The sequence below is a fragment of the Schistocerca piceifrons genome, chromosome 2 (genome assembly GCF_021461385.2).
Source record: "Schistocerca piceifrons isolate TAMUIC-IGC-003096 chromosome 2, iqSchPice1.1, whole genome shotgun sequence".
Classification (NCBI taxonomy): domain Eukaryota; kingdom Metazoa; phylum Arthropoda; class Insecta; order Orthoptera; family Acrididae; genus Schistocerca; species Schistocerca piceifrons.
The window spans coordinates 205124253-205139976 of record NC_060139.1 but is presented as its reverse complement, the minus strand read 5'-3'; the positions used below and the strand labels follow the sequence as shown (position 1 = coordinate 205139976).

The 15724-nt window shown below is 41.7% G+C and overlaps 1 protein-coding gene across 1 annotated transcript in view; it reads left to right on the top strand.

Moving 5' to 3' along the window:
* Nucleotides 1-15724, top strand: part of LOC124775261 (inter-alpha-trypsin inhibitor heavy chain H4-like) — a 208940-nt gene that overhangs the window by 158773 nt on the left and 34443 nt on the right. Inside the window, exon 9 of the mRNA XM_047250099.1 lies at nucleotides 3359-3738. Coding sequence (XP_047106055.1) covers nucleotides 3359-3738 — 380 coding nt within the window. The remainder of the gene's footprint in view (nucleotides 1-3358; nucleotides 3739-15724) is intronic.

The following is a 15724-nucleotide window of genomic DNA, read 5'->3' as shown; positions in this document are numbered from 1 at the left end:
ATAGGTGATTTCAGCAGCATGCTGCTGTGGTGAGTTGCTCCTTAAGAGATCTGTTAGCGCAACACAAAAAACTTGGTATTATCTCACTGAATTATAGTCAGATTGTCACTTTTTTGTTGTGATGAATCCACATGTTTCCACGTTTGCTTCTTGCCTTTGTTTTTATCTCGGGCTCATAGTCTTGCAGCACTCATTCGTAGTGAAACAGCTGCAACATTTCCGTTGCTGGTTCAGTATCGTGGGCTTTTAAAAAGTACGCGAGTAATCGCGAAACCCGGCGGATGCCGACTTTCGTGAAAAGGGATACCATAGGTTAGGGGTAGGCTTTGGTTAACGATAGAATAGGTTGGCTTGGATACAGTGGTTCTTGAGCAGTAAGGCATTGGGCCTTTTATTAAGCATTTATTTCGCAAATATGCATTGTAAAAACTTTTCTTTGCATACATTGGTGCCAGAACAATCGTCTCATTGGATGCTAATAAATTCAAACAAAATCTGCAACAGGGTAACGGGCTTGGGCCTTGAAGCAGTTAATAAGTTACACAAGCTTTAAAACAATTAATTAAATACTCACTAGAGGCCTTCTACAGCAGAGGAGGGCTACACTTAATCTAAATATAATAGAGCAAGTTAATTCTACCAGTATTAGCACTGTTGCCCCACCCAGCCAAACAAATAACTGCAACTGACGGTACGAAAGACTGAGAATTAAACAAATCACGATCGCATTGGTCAACAGCTCAACAGTAATTACAGTTTAATGCTGACACAGCACACACTGGAACCTAAATACTTGCCGAATACAACAAGCAAGACAGAGCTTCACTCAAAGTTCCAAAATCTCGAACTCTCGTTCGTCACTGATACCAAACGGAGTAACCAACTAAGGAGTTTAAGAGATCAGTAACATGAAGAAACTTAAGTTGATTGTTGTGTTCAGCAAACTCCTTCCATTGATCAGACATTGAAAAAGAGAGTCAGACTTCAGCTTCTCTCTCTCCTTCATGTATTCTTTCTCTGGAGAGCGGCCGACCTATGACAGCCGGTCTGGCCGTCTGTAGTTCTCGGGAATGGATATCAGCATGTGACCCACAGCACCAGCGCTTTCCTGTGCAGCATATGCTCTGCTCGCTGTCCACCGGGGCCGTTGGGAAAGACAGGCCATGGAGCAAACATCACAGCCTGTGACGCTGGAGGTCTTATGCGTGCCAAACGGTATCCAGTGGGGAGCAAGTAACTATTTCAGACGAGTTTAATAATTCTTGACCACGTGTTTAAATGCATACAAGTTCTCGATAGCATACGACAAAATTAAGACCTTTACTGGGTACCTTTTTAGTCAAATTTATTTTCCATGGGCCCTTCACGGATCAGAGCTTCAGTAAAGTATGGTGGACAAGCCAGCTAGTGTGATGTCAAATGTCCGTTGCAGGACACATATACCTCGTTGGCCCCACTCTCCGCTGGCGAGGACCCATTTCGCACTTGAGCATGCTGCTTAAAAGCTCTCCCCAAATCGAGGCGCACACCCTCCCTCCACGAGGACCCACGACCCCTTATAGTGGTGAAATTGGCCTGAGGAGAAATCGATATTGACGTATCACTTTGTCACATTCAAAATTATGTGCAGAATGTTGAAAACTAATCCATAACTGACATCACTTTTTCCATTCCCGCCTCAATTACGATACGTTGGTCTTCGAACATCAGAGCTTCCAGTTCTCTTGCAATTATCTGTCCTTCAGAGAGATGGTCTGCTTCTGTTCTTTATCATTTAGACTTCCTTGAGTATATTAGAAGCGTCTGCACAACCTAACCAGTGCATCAGATAATGGTGCATTGTTGTCGTACATGTCCGTCGACACGGCATGGATTGTTGCAGCATTGTTCCCCTTCAAATGCGGAAATGATTACCACGCAGTACTCCAGTTTGTTTTAGTTCCTCCAGCAGCATGCGGTGGAACTGTGGTATGGGGAGTTCAACGTTCAACAGGGTTCCAGATGTATACCTCCAAACAAACAAAGAATTGCTCGATTTAATTTAGGTTGCGCAGCTGCAAAAACTTTCTTCAACTAATATTTTGGCCGAACACCTTTTGGCTATCTCTTGAGTGAGCTGACAGACTGCAGCTACAGCTCTCGCATTCTTCATTTTAAACACGAGACCATATCCATGCGCTTGTGGCCACGGAATATACAAAGGTCAGGGATGTTGTTCAGTGGCAAAAAATTCTTTATGAACTGAATCTGTGGCCATACATTCAGTCTATGTTGGGATGTCAATGTGTCAATAGGATCTGCACTGTAGCGACATTTTTGAAAGCTTCTTGAAGAAATCACAGTCGTCCATACTTTGTATCGACTGAAACCGCCGTCTCTACTACTTAAATCCTTCGCCAAACAAATTCCCACTTCTTCCATCCTCACAAAGTCCCAGAATGACGAACTCAGTGCTAGAATTTCGACATTTTCATACAGCATAGAGTGACCATTGTCACAGTGCTAGAATTTCGACATTTTCATACAGCATAGAGTGACCATTGTCAATGCAGTACTTTCCCTCAGTCAATTTATTGGCCTGTTAGAGTCTGGTGTACCTTCAGTAATAATTACAACTTTATGACTACCCTTTATAATAGTGTGTAACTCACATCTTCCTCAAATAAACAAGAAACATATAGGGCCATTTCTACCAGGCCTAGGATGGCAAAATTTTAGGCACGGCAAGGGGTGGAAAAATTAATTTCAAATAAAACCGTGAAAAAAACTGAGTAGATGAGGATAAAAATGAAAAAGAGGAAAAATTAAAACACCAAATTGTTTTCAAAACTGTATGGAACAGTTGTTTAATAAGTCTTTACCTAATTTGATGAAAGTAAACACTTTGCCTCTACCCGCCTCAAAACGAAAGCAGGTACTACTGAGTACAAAAAGCAAAACACATGACCCTGAGTCATCTATGTTGAGCACTAGAGTGGGGTCATGCACTGGCTTGCAGCAGTGTTTTAACTTGATGCCATACATCCCTCGGTCCCTCTTTTCGTTTTTGCCCCTACAGATCGTTTGTTCTGAGTCAGTTGAATTGAGGACTGTCCCCAGAAAAGAGGACATCTAGTCATCTTAGTTTCATGATTAAGAGTATAATAGGAGCTGCAGATTGTTGTGCTGCTGTATGTTGGTGGTGGTGGTAGTGGTGGTGGAGAGGGAGGATATTGGGAAGACCGACTGTAGTAAAAAAGACGGGGCATCCTAGCATGACAAAACACCTAGCAATGGCCCTGAGAATATATCAGCAACAAAAAGAGAATGGTTATTTCATAAGGTTGTGTCAAATTTTGAACACCATCTTCTTGTACAGGTACCAACATCGATGGCGCGCTGAAGACAGCTCTAGAAGTGACGCACGACGGTCTGGAGAATGTGACGCTGGAAGGCGTGCGGCCCGAGCCACTGGTAGTCTTCCTGACAGATGGAGAGCCCACAGTGGGAGAATCGCGGCCCAGCAAGATCTTTGCGGCGGTCAGTGAACGCAACGAACACCCAGCTGCCGCCATCTTTTCTCTAGCTTTCGGCGACGACGCCGACCTGCCCTTCCTCAGGAGGCTCTCACTGCGCAACGCTGGCTTTGCCAGGAAGATCTACGAGGCAGCTGATGCTGCGCTCCAGCTCAAGCATTTCTACAAGCAGATCGCGTCGCCGCTGCTAGCCAACGTCACCTTCACCTACCCCAAGGGACAGGTAAGAAATATTAGGGCTGCACAAATTGTACTACTGGAGTCTGAATGGTCAGAGATAACCCTTTTACACCACAGATTACAATATAGCATCGAGTGCTGCTCAAACAATTTCGTGGCATGTGAAATCTGGTGTACACAAGAGGGAACACAGGGGAACAAGAATTCTCTCTAGTGTAAACACTGGGCAAGCACGAGCATACAGCATCGTTCATCTTTAATTTGCATTCAGTAGTGTTCACTCACGTTCTGCTGGATGTTGATGTTTTGGCAAACTGTCAAAGGAAGTTTGTACAGGGTGACTAGTATTGAAGCAAACAAAAAAAGTGAATTAGTTACAAACAACGGCGTGCACACAGTTTATTCAACGTGTAAACGTCACTTCAGATATTCTGATTTAGGTTATGACATATTCGACATGTCTGCCATCACTGGCGATGATGTGATGCACTCGAATAACAAAATTCTGCATGACCCGAGACGCGTCGGCACATCGATGCTGTCCAGGACCTCCGGAATGGCTCTTTTCAGTTCAGCAATTATGTTGTGGGTTATTGCTGTACACCTTGTCTTTAACATAGCCCCACAAAAAGGAGTCGCATGTGTTCAGATCCGGAGAATATGGCGGCCAATCGAGGCCCGTGCCAGTGGCCTCTGGGTACCCCAGAGCCAGAATGCGGTCGCCAGAGTGCTCCTCCAGGACATCAAACACTTTCCTGCTTCGATGGGGTCAAGCTCCGTCTTACATAAATTGCATCTCGTCGATATCAGGGCCACTCTGGATAATGAGGATGAAATCATCTTCCGAAACCTTCATGTACCGTTCGGAAGTCACCGTGCCATCAAGAAATATCGCACCGATTATTCCGTGACTGGATATTTCACACCACACGGTCTCCTGTTGAGGGTTAAGTGACTTCTTGATCGTGAAATGCGGGTTCTCAGTCCCCCAAATGCGCCAATTTTGCTTATTAATGAAGCCATCCAAATGAAAGTGGGCTTTATGGCCAAGGCACGTGCGCAGCGCAAACTAATTCTCATGGTGCTCTGGCAAATCGTGCAGTTTGAACGTCTTAACGCAAACCGCTCAGAAATTATGACAATTTTATTTCATATAGTTCGATAATTGTCCCCTGTTCCGTGTTGGCTTTAGCTAGGTGCATGATTTTTAAAATGATGTTTTCTCATCATTTTTTTGCGTAAATAATAAGTGACAGAAGACATTCTGAAGTGATTTTGTGATGTCTTTACTAATCATATGTTTATAGTTAAGAAAATAATGATCCTATTTCCTCGAATTAAAGTGATAACGTCATTTTAAAGCGAAATTTACTTATTTCGTGATAAGAAAGATGTAAAACGAAATTTTTAAAGGATAATGAGCTTAAAATTTTGTTCCAAGATTACATGTATGAAGAGAAAGGGAAGAGAGAACAGATTCCTCAACAGGACAGAAATACTTCTTATCTTTAATATTCCGCAAAATCTCTTTAAAGCTTGATGCCAGTGAGTGAAAGGGTTTACCCAGGACGAGGTGTTTTCTGAATAATCAGACACAAATATTGCCGACTTCGACTCTAGGCTTCTTGCAAAACGAAATGCTTGGAATATTGTTCTTAAGAGTGGCTGGGAATCCCACCTCAGCCTGTCTCCTTATTTTTCAATGCTAATATTCTTGGAAATCCCTAATGACATTTAGTGGCTGCACAGCTGACTGCACAAAGCGTTGGTGTATTTCTGCGTCTTGGTACTGTGTGGGAACTAAAACTTGGCACGTCGACTCTTTAGTTCTGATCGGTAGCAGTCGGCAACAGTCGGAAGACTTCGTACTGTAGTGATCCGTAGATGTTTGTTGCCAACTGTGCAACATACCATAAGCCATTTTTAACTGCATTGTCATCTGCTTTGTTACTGAGCTGTAATGTTACTGTTTGTGTTACGTTGCGCTATTTTCATTGTGATCTTTTCTTTCTTAAGAGTGCTCATGTGGTTGCTGGTACATTGCAGTGTTAACTTCTACTCCAGTTCAGAAAAGCCAGCAGATTATCAGGAGCTCGTGGAAGCTCAAAATTAAAGTTTCTGTTGCCTGAACTGCATACTTACAATATATGATGATAGAGTTCGTTCTCCACCGCATCATACGTCCCCCGCAGTGTACCCTATACACTATACAGTCTCCCCGTAACGTAAACGCAACTACCGCTCGCCGAATACCAAGTTATATAATCCGTTCATCGTAAGAATAAACCTGATGTAAACATTGCACTATGTATTCTTCCGCGTTAGCTGGAACCTCATTGGATTTCCGTTTCACGTGGGACTGCAGCCAAGCTGTCTCTAGTAACGTCAAGTATGATAACAAGGGTACGTTTTGCACTGTGCGTTACGCACATATCGACTTAGAAATAATACAGGACAACAGCTTTACCGGCCCATTTAACTGGACAGCAGTAGCCGGTCAGCTGGTTCAGCAAGCCTGCTGTGATGTGAGCTGCCGCTGTTAAGAAGTACCGTAAAAGCGGCGAGCAGAGGAGCAATACAGCTTCGAATGTAATTTAATTTTTTAGCAGAATGAAATAATACACTGCAAATCTACCACAATACGCTCCTCTGACGACTAGACGAAAACCGCAACGCGTTATCGTTTCTAGCTAATGTACTGTTGTAATTAAAAACAAGAATGACGAAAATTCCTGACTTAACCACAGGGTAATTTTTCTGCATAAGCTGTGTGTACCGTAAGAGAGTACTGAAGGATTTCAATGTATAGTTAAATATTGAAGCCACTGAAGGTATTACTTACAGTTAGTCGTCTGGCAATCTCTTAGCTCCTTCCTTATCCGAATACGAGAAATACACTTTAGTTCTGGAAGTGTCACCGGCTATGTTGATAACGAGCCTATCAACAACAGAATCCACGAAGCCAACCAGGCGTAGCATTTTCTCTTCTTCTTTTATGACGAGCCGTTCTATATCCCGCCAGCGTTCTGCAGTGACGTGTGAAAAAACTGCATGCGTTAGTTCCAGTACGTCTGGCAGTTTTAACAGTGTTGTTACTTACAGGGCCAAATCCCTCAGCTTGACTCCAGATCATTTCTGTTGGCTTCATATTGTAATGGTACACTAGCAAATGTAAAAATGCAGCATTTGTATGATGTGCTCAATGCTATTTTTCTGCGATACTTAGCTGCCTCTGTGGTATAAAACGATGGACGTAGTCCAAATAAAGAGGATTAGGTTTTTCATTTTTGCTCTAAAAATTAAATTGTTATGTTTTCTTAATTTAAACAAATTTTGTGAACAGTCTTTCATAAAACATCGATAATCAAGAAATTGTATTTGAAATGGAAACAGGAATTTCGCGTCCAATATGTAATTAGAAACAAGAAGACGTGCATTATTCATAAAAAATTATGATGAGTATTGTAATTACGAGATGTAGGAATTTCAAATTGAACGAGGAAAACAATGGTACTGGAGGCATTTGAACCAACGCACTAATATGCACATTTGACTCACGTTTTATTACGCTACTCGACTACCGGATATGCTCCATTGATAAGTGCAGTATATACAGTGCTGAGAAAACTTCAAAGCCTATTATCTCTGTAAATTTATGAAAAAACATTAAGAACAGCTATTTCTCTGCACTACTTAACCGCTTCCACGCACACGTTTCACTACGGAACAGAAAGCAGCCTCAGCCATTCACATACTGCTCCTTAACAGTGCGACAATCAGAGCACAACGCTGCAGAGGCTGTAACTGTACACGATTTTTGAAATAAAAACTACGTAGATAAAGCGTGATTAAGAGAAACGTTGATGGTTGTTAATATATTTGAATATCTTAAAGTTTCGTTTAACGTAACTTAGTGATAAGATATCTAATATATAGATAGGACCTACTTCCTGTACGTAGCTCGTGGTCGTGCGGTAGCGTTCTCGCTTCCCACGCCCGGGTTCCCGGGTTCGATTCCCGGCTGGGTCAGGGATTTTCTCTGCCTCGTGATGGTGTTGTGTGATGTCCTTAGGTTGGTTAGGTTTAAGTAGTTCTAAGTTCTAGGGGACTTATGACCATAGTTGTTAAGTCCCATAGTGCTCAGAGCCATTTGAACCTACTTCCAAGAGAGTAAAACCACCACTGTACGTGTGCTACGGCTTCTGATCAATCATCGCGTTAGTGTTTGTTTACAGCAGGTTTATTCTAATGATGAACATTCGTCAGTAATAGCGGAGATGAATCAATTAAGTGCGATGCACAGGAGAGCTAAGGGGCACTGCAGTGCTAAACATTTTGAGAACAAAGACTTATACGTTTCGGAAAGCAATATTTTAAAGTGCAAATTTTGAACTGGAGAAAACCGATACTGTTTCAAAACATTGCTTTAAAAAAAGAAACATTTAGAACATAAAGCAAGCACTTCAACAGTGAAATGGCAGGCAACAACAGAACTCTTGTCAGATAAGCAAAAGACAATGAAATGAAATGGCGTGTGACGAGGGCCTCCCGTCGGGTAGACCGATCGCCTGGTGCAAGTCTTTCGATTTGACGCCACTTCGGCGACTTGCGCGTCGATGGGGATGAAATGATGATGATTAGGACAACACAACATCCAGTCCCTGAGCGGCGAAAACTCCGACCCAGCCGGGAAGCCGGCCGAAGTGGCCGTGCGGTTAAAGGCGCTGCAGTCTGGAACCGCAAGACCGCTACGGTCGCAGGTTCGAATCCTGCCTCGGGCATGGATGTTTGTGATGTCCTTAGGTTGGTTAGGTTTAACTAGTTCTAAGTTCTAGGGGACTAATGACCTCAGAAGTTGAGTCCCATAGTGCTCAGAGCCATTTGAACCATTTTTGAGCCAGCCGGGAATCGAACCCGAGCCCTTAGGGTTGATAGTCTGTCGCGCTGACTACTCAGCTACCGGGGGCGGACAGCAAAAACAAAAGACCGAATTTCTTCATGAAACAACTGCGATGTTACTCAAAGCCAACATCCCATTGGACAAGTTAGGCGACCGTGTAGTCCAGAAATGGCTTCAGATGCACCAGGTATAAAATGTCTGTCAATAAAACCTCACTGATAGTAAAATGAGGGTTTCTAAGAATTCTTTCTGATGCTTATTTCTCTTTTTGCTATTGGTTAGGATCAAGAGACCTTCCCACAACCAACAAACTAAGGAAACGATATGTCCCACATTGTGCAAACAAAATAGTAGAAAGTATAAAACAGTCTTCAGAAGGGAAATCAGAGTCTGCAACGAATCTTCTGACTCTTCAGGCCGCTGTGTGTTCGAGGGCTTGATCAGAACTCAATATCTAGTATTTTAACAGGAAATATTTTTGTTAAAATGTGCATTTGTAGCTGCCGCAAACTGCGGAACGTGTTCTCAAGTGATCCTGCTTGCTTTGCGTACATTTGAAATTAACCATGAGAAGGTAAAGTATATAATGTTATACGTACAAACTACTATACGCAAGAATTAAGTTAACACTCAGCGTTGTGGCTGACGGGATCAACTGCGGATGAGTCTACATCTGCGTGAGTACTCTGCTATTCATAATAAAGAGCCTGGCAGAGGGTTCAATGAACCACCTTCAAGCTGTCTTTCTACCGTTCCACTCTTGAACGGCGCGCGGGAGAAACGAACACTTAAATTTTTCTGTGCGAGCCCTGATTTCTCTTATTTCTCCCTGTATTGGCGGGTGCCAACAGAATGTTATCGCAATCGGAGGAGAAAACTGGTGATTGAAATTTCGTGAGAAGATGTCGTCGCAACGAAAAACGCCTTTGTTTTAATGATTGCCATTCCAATTCACGTATCATGTCTGTGGTACTATCTCCCCTATTTCACAATAATACAAAACGACCTGCCCTCCTTTGAAGTTTTTCGAGGTCATCCGTCAGTTCCACCTGATGCGGATCCCACACCGCACAGCAGTACTCTTTAGTAGACATGTTGCACCTTCTAAAGTGCTCTGCCAATGAATCGCAGTCTTTAGTTTGCTCTAAGCACAACATTAGCTATGTGATCGTTCCAATTTAAGTTATTTGTAATTGTAATAACTAAGTATTTAGTCGAATTTACAGCCTTCAGACTTGTGTGACTTAGCGCGTAATCAAAATTTAGTACTCATGTGAATAACGTCACACTTTTCTTTATTCAAGGTCAATTGCCACTTTTCGCACCATACAGATATCTAAATCATTTTTCAGTTCGTCAAGGTCATCTGATGACTTTAGAAGATGGTAAATGACAGCATCATCTGCAAACAATCTAAGACGGCTACTCAGATTGTCACCTATGTCGTTAATATAGATCAGGAACAATAGAGGCCCATAACACTTCCTTGGAAAACGCCAGATATTTTGTTCCGTTTTACTCGATGACTTTACGTCTGTTACTACGAACTGTGACCTTTCTCACAGGAAATTACGGATCCAGTCTCACAACTGAGGCAATATTCCATAGGCACACAGTTTGACGCTTGTGAGGGACGGTGTCGAAAGCCTTCTGGAAATCTAAAAATATGGAATCAATTTGACATCCCCTGTCGATAGCAATCATTACTTCATGAGTATAAAGAGCTACTTGTGTTCCACAAGAATCACATTTTCTGGATCCATACTGACTGTCAATAAACCGTTTTCTTCGCGGTAATTCATAATGTTCGAACGCAGTAAATGTCCCAAAAACCCTGCTGCAAATTGACGTTAGTTTTATGGGCCTATAATTCAGCGGATTACTCCTACTTCCCTTTTCGGGTATTGGTGTGACTTGAGCAATTTTCCAGTCTTTACGTATGGATCTTTCTGTGAGCGAGTAGTTGTACATAATTGCTAAATATGGAATATTGCATCTGCATACTCTGAAAGGAACTTGACTGGTATACAATCTAGACGAGAGGCCTTGGCTTTATTAAGTGATTTAAGCTGCTTCGCCACCCTGAGGATATCTTCTTCTATGTTTCCCATCTTGGCAGTTGTTCTTGATTGGAATTCAGGAATATTTACTTAATCTTCTTTGGTGAAGGAGTTTCGGAAGACCGTGTTTAATAACTCTGCTTTAGTGGCACTGTCATCAGTGACTTCACCGTTGTTATCGCGCAGTGAAGGTATTGATTGCATCTTGCCACTGGTGTGCTTTATGTATGATATGTATGACCAGAATCTCTTTGGGTTTTCTACCAGCTTCCGAGGCAGTCTCGTTGTGGAAATTACCAAAAGCATCTCGCATTGAAGTACACGCTGTTTCGAACATCTGCTAAACTTCGCCAATTTTGTCGATTTTGTGTTCTTTTGAATTTGGTGTGCTTTTTTCGTTGCTTCTGCAACAGCAATCTGACTCGTTTTGTGTACCTGCGGGGATCAGTACCATTGCTTCTTAATTGCCGTCAGTCATTTCACACCTTTTCTACGATTACGTGATCAGATCGGAGGGAGTGAAGACTGTCTCTTCAAAAGGCATTAAGAGCGTTTTTATCAGCTTTTTTAAATAGATATACTTTGCGTTTCTTTTTGATGGTTTTGTCATGGTGTTCAGCCTAGCAGCAACTGCCTTGTGGTCGCTAATCCCCGTATTCGTCACGATACTCCCTGTTTGTCCAGGATTATTTGTTGCTAAGAGGTCAAGTACGCTTTCGCAATCATTCACGCTTCAAGTGGGCTCGTGAACTAATTGTTCAAACTGCTTTTCTGAGAAAGCATTAGGCGCTTCAGTCAGGAACCGCGCGACCACTACGGTCGCAGCTTCGAATCCTGCCTCGGGCATGGGTGTGTGTGATGTCCTTAGGTTAGTTAGGTTTAAGTAGTTCTAAGTTCTAGGGGACTGATGACCTCAGATGTTAACTCTCATAGTGCTCAGAGCCATTTGAACCATTTTGAGAAAGCATTCAGTGCAATTTCGAATGAACTTTCATGTGTGCCACCGGCTTTAAACGTATAATTTTTCCAGCATATCGAGGGTAGATTGAAGTCACCACCAACTGTAGTTGTATTTGAAATGAGACTCAGGTTTTCTTTGAACTGTTCAGCAGCTATATCTTCTGTGTCTGGGAGCCGGTAAAACGATCCAATTAATAGTTTAGTCCGATTGTCAAGTGTAACCTCTACCCATACTATTTCACAGGAACTATCTACTTCAATTTCACTACAAGGTAAACTACTTCTGCGAGCAATAAATACTCCACCACCAACTGTATTTAATCTATCCTTTCTGAAACCTATTATATCGTTTGAAAAAATTTCCGATGAACTTATTTCCGGCTTTATCCAGCTTTCTGTACCTATAACTATTTGAGCTTAAGTGCTTTCTATAACGGATTGGAGCTCTGGTTCTTTCGCAACACAGCTACGACAATTCACAGCTGCAATACCGATCGTTTCCACAACTAAAGTGCGCGTCATTTATGTTGGCGGCCGAGTTTAGGTTCGTTCTGCGCATCTGACGTCACAAAAAACAGTCAGCCAATTAACAGAGAACGACGTTGCCACATCTCGATTGCAGTGCAGAGCATGGATGAGTGTCTTCAGTTTTAGAAACGTTCAGTCATAAATAAAGTAATAGAACAAAAGCAATGTCTTGATAGCAGACTTTCTTTTATAGAAAGTTTGGAAAAAGCATTCTTTATACCAATTGCTTCATATTCTATGAATTAATTAAACCAAACAAGCAATAAGACTCCTAATTCAGGCGATAGCAAGGAAAGGTGTTTGTATCACTCTCAAGAACCGTTTTTTCGCAAGAACAGCGGTAATTGTTTATTTCCTATTGTACTTCGACGAAACATGAGTAATTCATAGTCATACCAACAGTGTTTGTCACTATTTTGCGTGACGTGTTATACTCCTCATGGCGCTGTGTAGTTGGACGAGGTGCCTTAGCGTAACGGTTAAGGTGTTGGGCTGCTACGCGAAAGGTTATGAGTTCAAACCTTATGTGGTGCTTTATATTTTCACTATTTAAAAACAATACCGAAGTGCCTTACTTCATGAATTATATTCGTTTGAATGCAATTTTTTGAAATTTCTAGTGCTTTGTCTCTTCATTAACCCTTTCGCTGCTGCAGACACATGCTCGCCGCATTCCGCGCTGTGCGCGATTTTGTCATCACTGCACTGCTCGCCTGTGCAGACACATGGTGTTCCCACTGCTTTGACACACTTATCATTCGATTTCACAAAAACTATTTGGCCCAAAAATTTGATTTTTACACGTCTTCTTGACTGATACCTTCCCCCCATAAATGACTTTATTTTGTTTCGATATTCAACGCAGTTATTATGCAGCATTAAATGTAGTAAACCATTGCACGAAATTTTGAAGAGTTTGCAGAGGTAGGAGTCCATAGCGTATACTTTCCGTATGGTCGATTTTAGTTGCCACAATGTTGAGAATGAAATGTGGACAAGATACCTAAATTTCATATAAAATTTACTGTATAACAATATCTCATTTAATTTAAGTACGACATAGGTGTCGTATGTAATATTGAGAAATATTCCATCTTTCGCGACTGTAATAAAAGTGTTATTTACACCGGACGCGTTTGGCTTTATTTTAAAGCACTTCAATCAAGGAAAGGTATGGCACATACACAATGGTACTCATGTTCTCTTTCTTGTTTTTGTTCCACAGTCACAGTTTTACCGATGGTACTGAAATATATTCCTCTTCTGCAACTGTAATAAGGGGCTTATTTAGACCAGACGCATTTCTCTCTTTTGAAGCATCTTCAGTGGGCAGTATTTTGTCTCCTCCATTGCCAAGTCACCTTTCATAGTTTTGTGCTGCGGTAACACAATATTCAACGTTTGTGTTGGCAGATCAGTGTTTTAGCAAATAAATGATGTTTGTGTGTGCCACACACAAAAATTATATTTGACGTAGCTCAGAGCACTTCACTGATAGACAGTATATTCAAGTCCTAATGTTTTTGTAAGTCCACAGTTTTGTTTAATGTATTTTGTCTACTTCCTTTTGATTGACTGAAGTGCTTTAAAATAAAGCCAAACGTGCTCAATGTAAATAAAACTTTTGTTACAGTCGCGAAAGACGGAATATTTCTCAATATTACATACAACACCTATGTGGTACTTAAATGAGCTATTGTTATACAGAAAATTTTATATGAAATTTAGGTATCTTGTCCACATTTCATTCTCAACATTGTGGCAACTAAAATCGACCATACAGAAAGTATACTCTATGACCTTTCACCTCTGCAAACTCTTCAAAATTTTGTGCAATGGTTTACTATATTTAATGCTGCATAATAACTGCATTGAACATCGAAACAAAATTAAGTCATTTATGGGGGGAAGGTATCAGTCAAGAAGATGTGTAAAAATCTAATTTTTGGGCCAAATAGTTTTTGTGGAATCAATTGATAAGAGTGTCAAAGCAGTCAGAACACGATGTGTCTGCACAGGCGAGCAGTGCAGTGACAAAATCGCCCACAGCGCGGAATGCAGGGAGCACGTCTTTGTAGCAGCGAAAGGGTTAATGCAGCCGTGGTGGCTTTACTTCATGAACTGCGCGCTCCCCCCTAAACGTAAGCTTGCGAACTATGCTATACTATGGCGCTGCTTCTATTGGCGCATGCGTCGTGTGCAACTGGCAACGCAGCAATCTCCCGCATCTGGGCGGGCATGCGCGAGCCGCCAAGATAAAAGAATTGAACTATAGCTTTCTGTGGTTTCCTGAGACCCTCTAACCTAAAAAAACTACCCAGTCCCTTCCACACAGCCCCCGCTACCCGTGTAGCCACTTCCTGTGTGTAGTGGACTTCTGACCTACCGATGGCACAAGTCAAGGAATCTGCAGCCTACACGGTAACAGAACCGCCTGAGCCTCTGAGACCCTCCACTCGGTTCTGCACCAGAGGACCACAGTCGGTTGCATCGACGATGCTGCAGATGGTGAGCTCCGCCTTAATCTCGCAAGCAAGACAGGCAGTCTGCACTATTTCTGCTAGCCGCCTGAAACCAGAGAGAATCTCCTCCGATCCAAAGCAACACACGTCGTTGGTACCGACATGAGCCACCACCTGCTATGTCTTTACGGTCGCTTCCTTCGGCCGCGGCGCCGTATCAAGTTAATATGCTCGTATAGAAACTGATTCTGCACGTATTTGTTAAAATGTTCTGAACTACTGAAGGTAATTATGGGAGAAAATTTAATTCACTACACTTGCTGGGCTCATAATTTCAGCTTGTTCAGTTATGTACTGCGAAAGAGTTTGACAGAGCTTAATGCCATTGTGTCGAAATCAAAGAACTGTTTTCATATGTTAAGGAAAACCAAACACTTGTACTGTTCATACCTTGACGAGAAATTCCCAAATTGTCAGTTTCATTGCATCCCGAGCCTCTGTTGAGTAGATTAGAACTTGTTTTAAAGCTGTCTGATACTTACATACAAATTTAGATATCCTCCATTTATTTTTCAAACAATTCTCACAAAAATCTGTTTCCGTGGTAAAATGGTTGGCGAAAATGAAAAATTTCAGATTTGGAAACCTGGTAATAATTGTCTCAGTTATCATTTGCTGGTTTCAAAAATAGAAGAACTAAAGAACAGAATGAATGTAATTGCTTCTGATCATGTTGGTAAAACAGTTTGTAAGGTTAATGAGGGATTTAGTGACTAGTTAAAGAGTGAAGTGTCACTCCATTTCCAACATCTTAGTATTTTAGTTGTAAACAAATGAAAGTACATGTCCTCATGTGATAATATGTTATTCGCACTATGAAATGATTTATTTCATCCAGCAAATGTAATTCAATCAAACTACACAGATATTGCAGCAACAAGTGAAAAAGTACAAAAATTAACTGTCTTTAAAGTGTTATAATGGTTCGATATTTTAGTGAGTGCCTTGTTTTCAAAGATACTCTACTAAATCAAACGAAAAAAAAGTCAACAGGTTGAAATAATTGAGTCACTGCAAACACTGAAATTAATGCACCGGAACTTTGCAAGTGGCAAAATT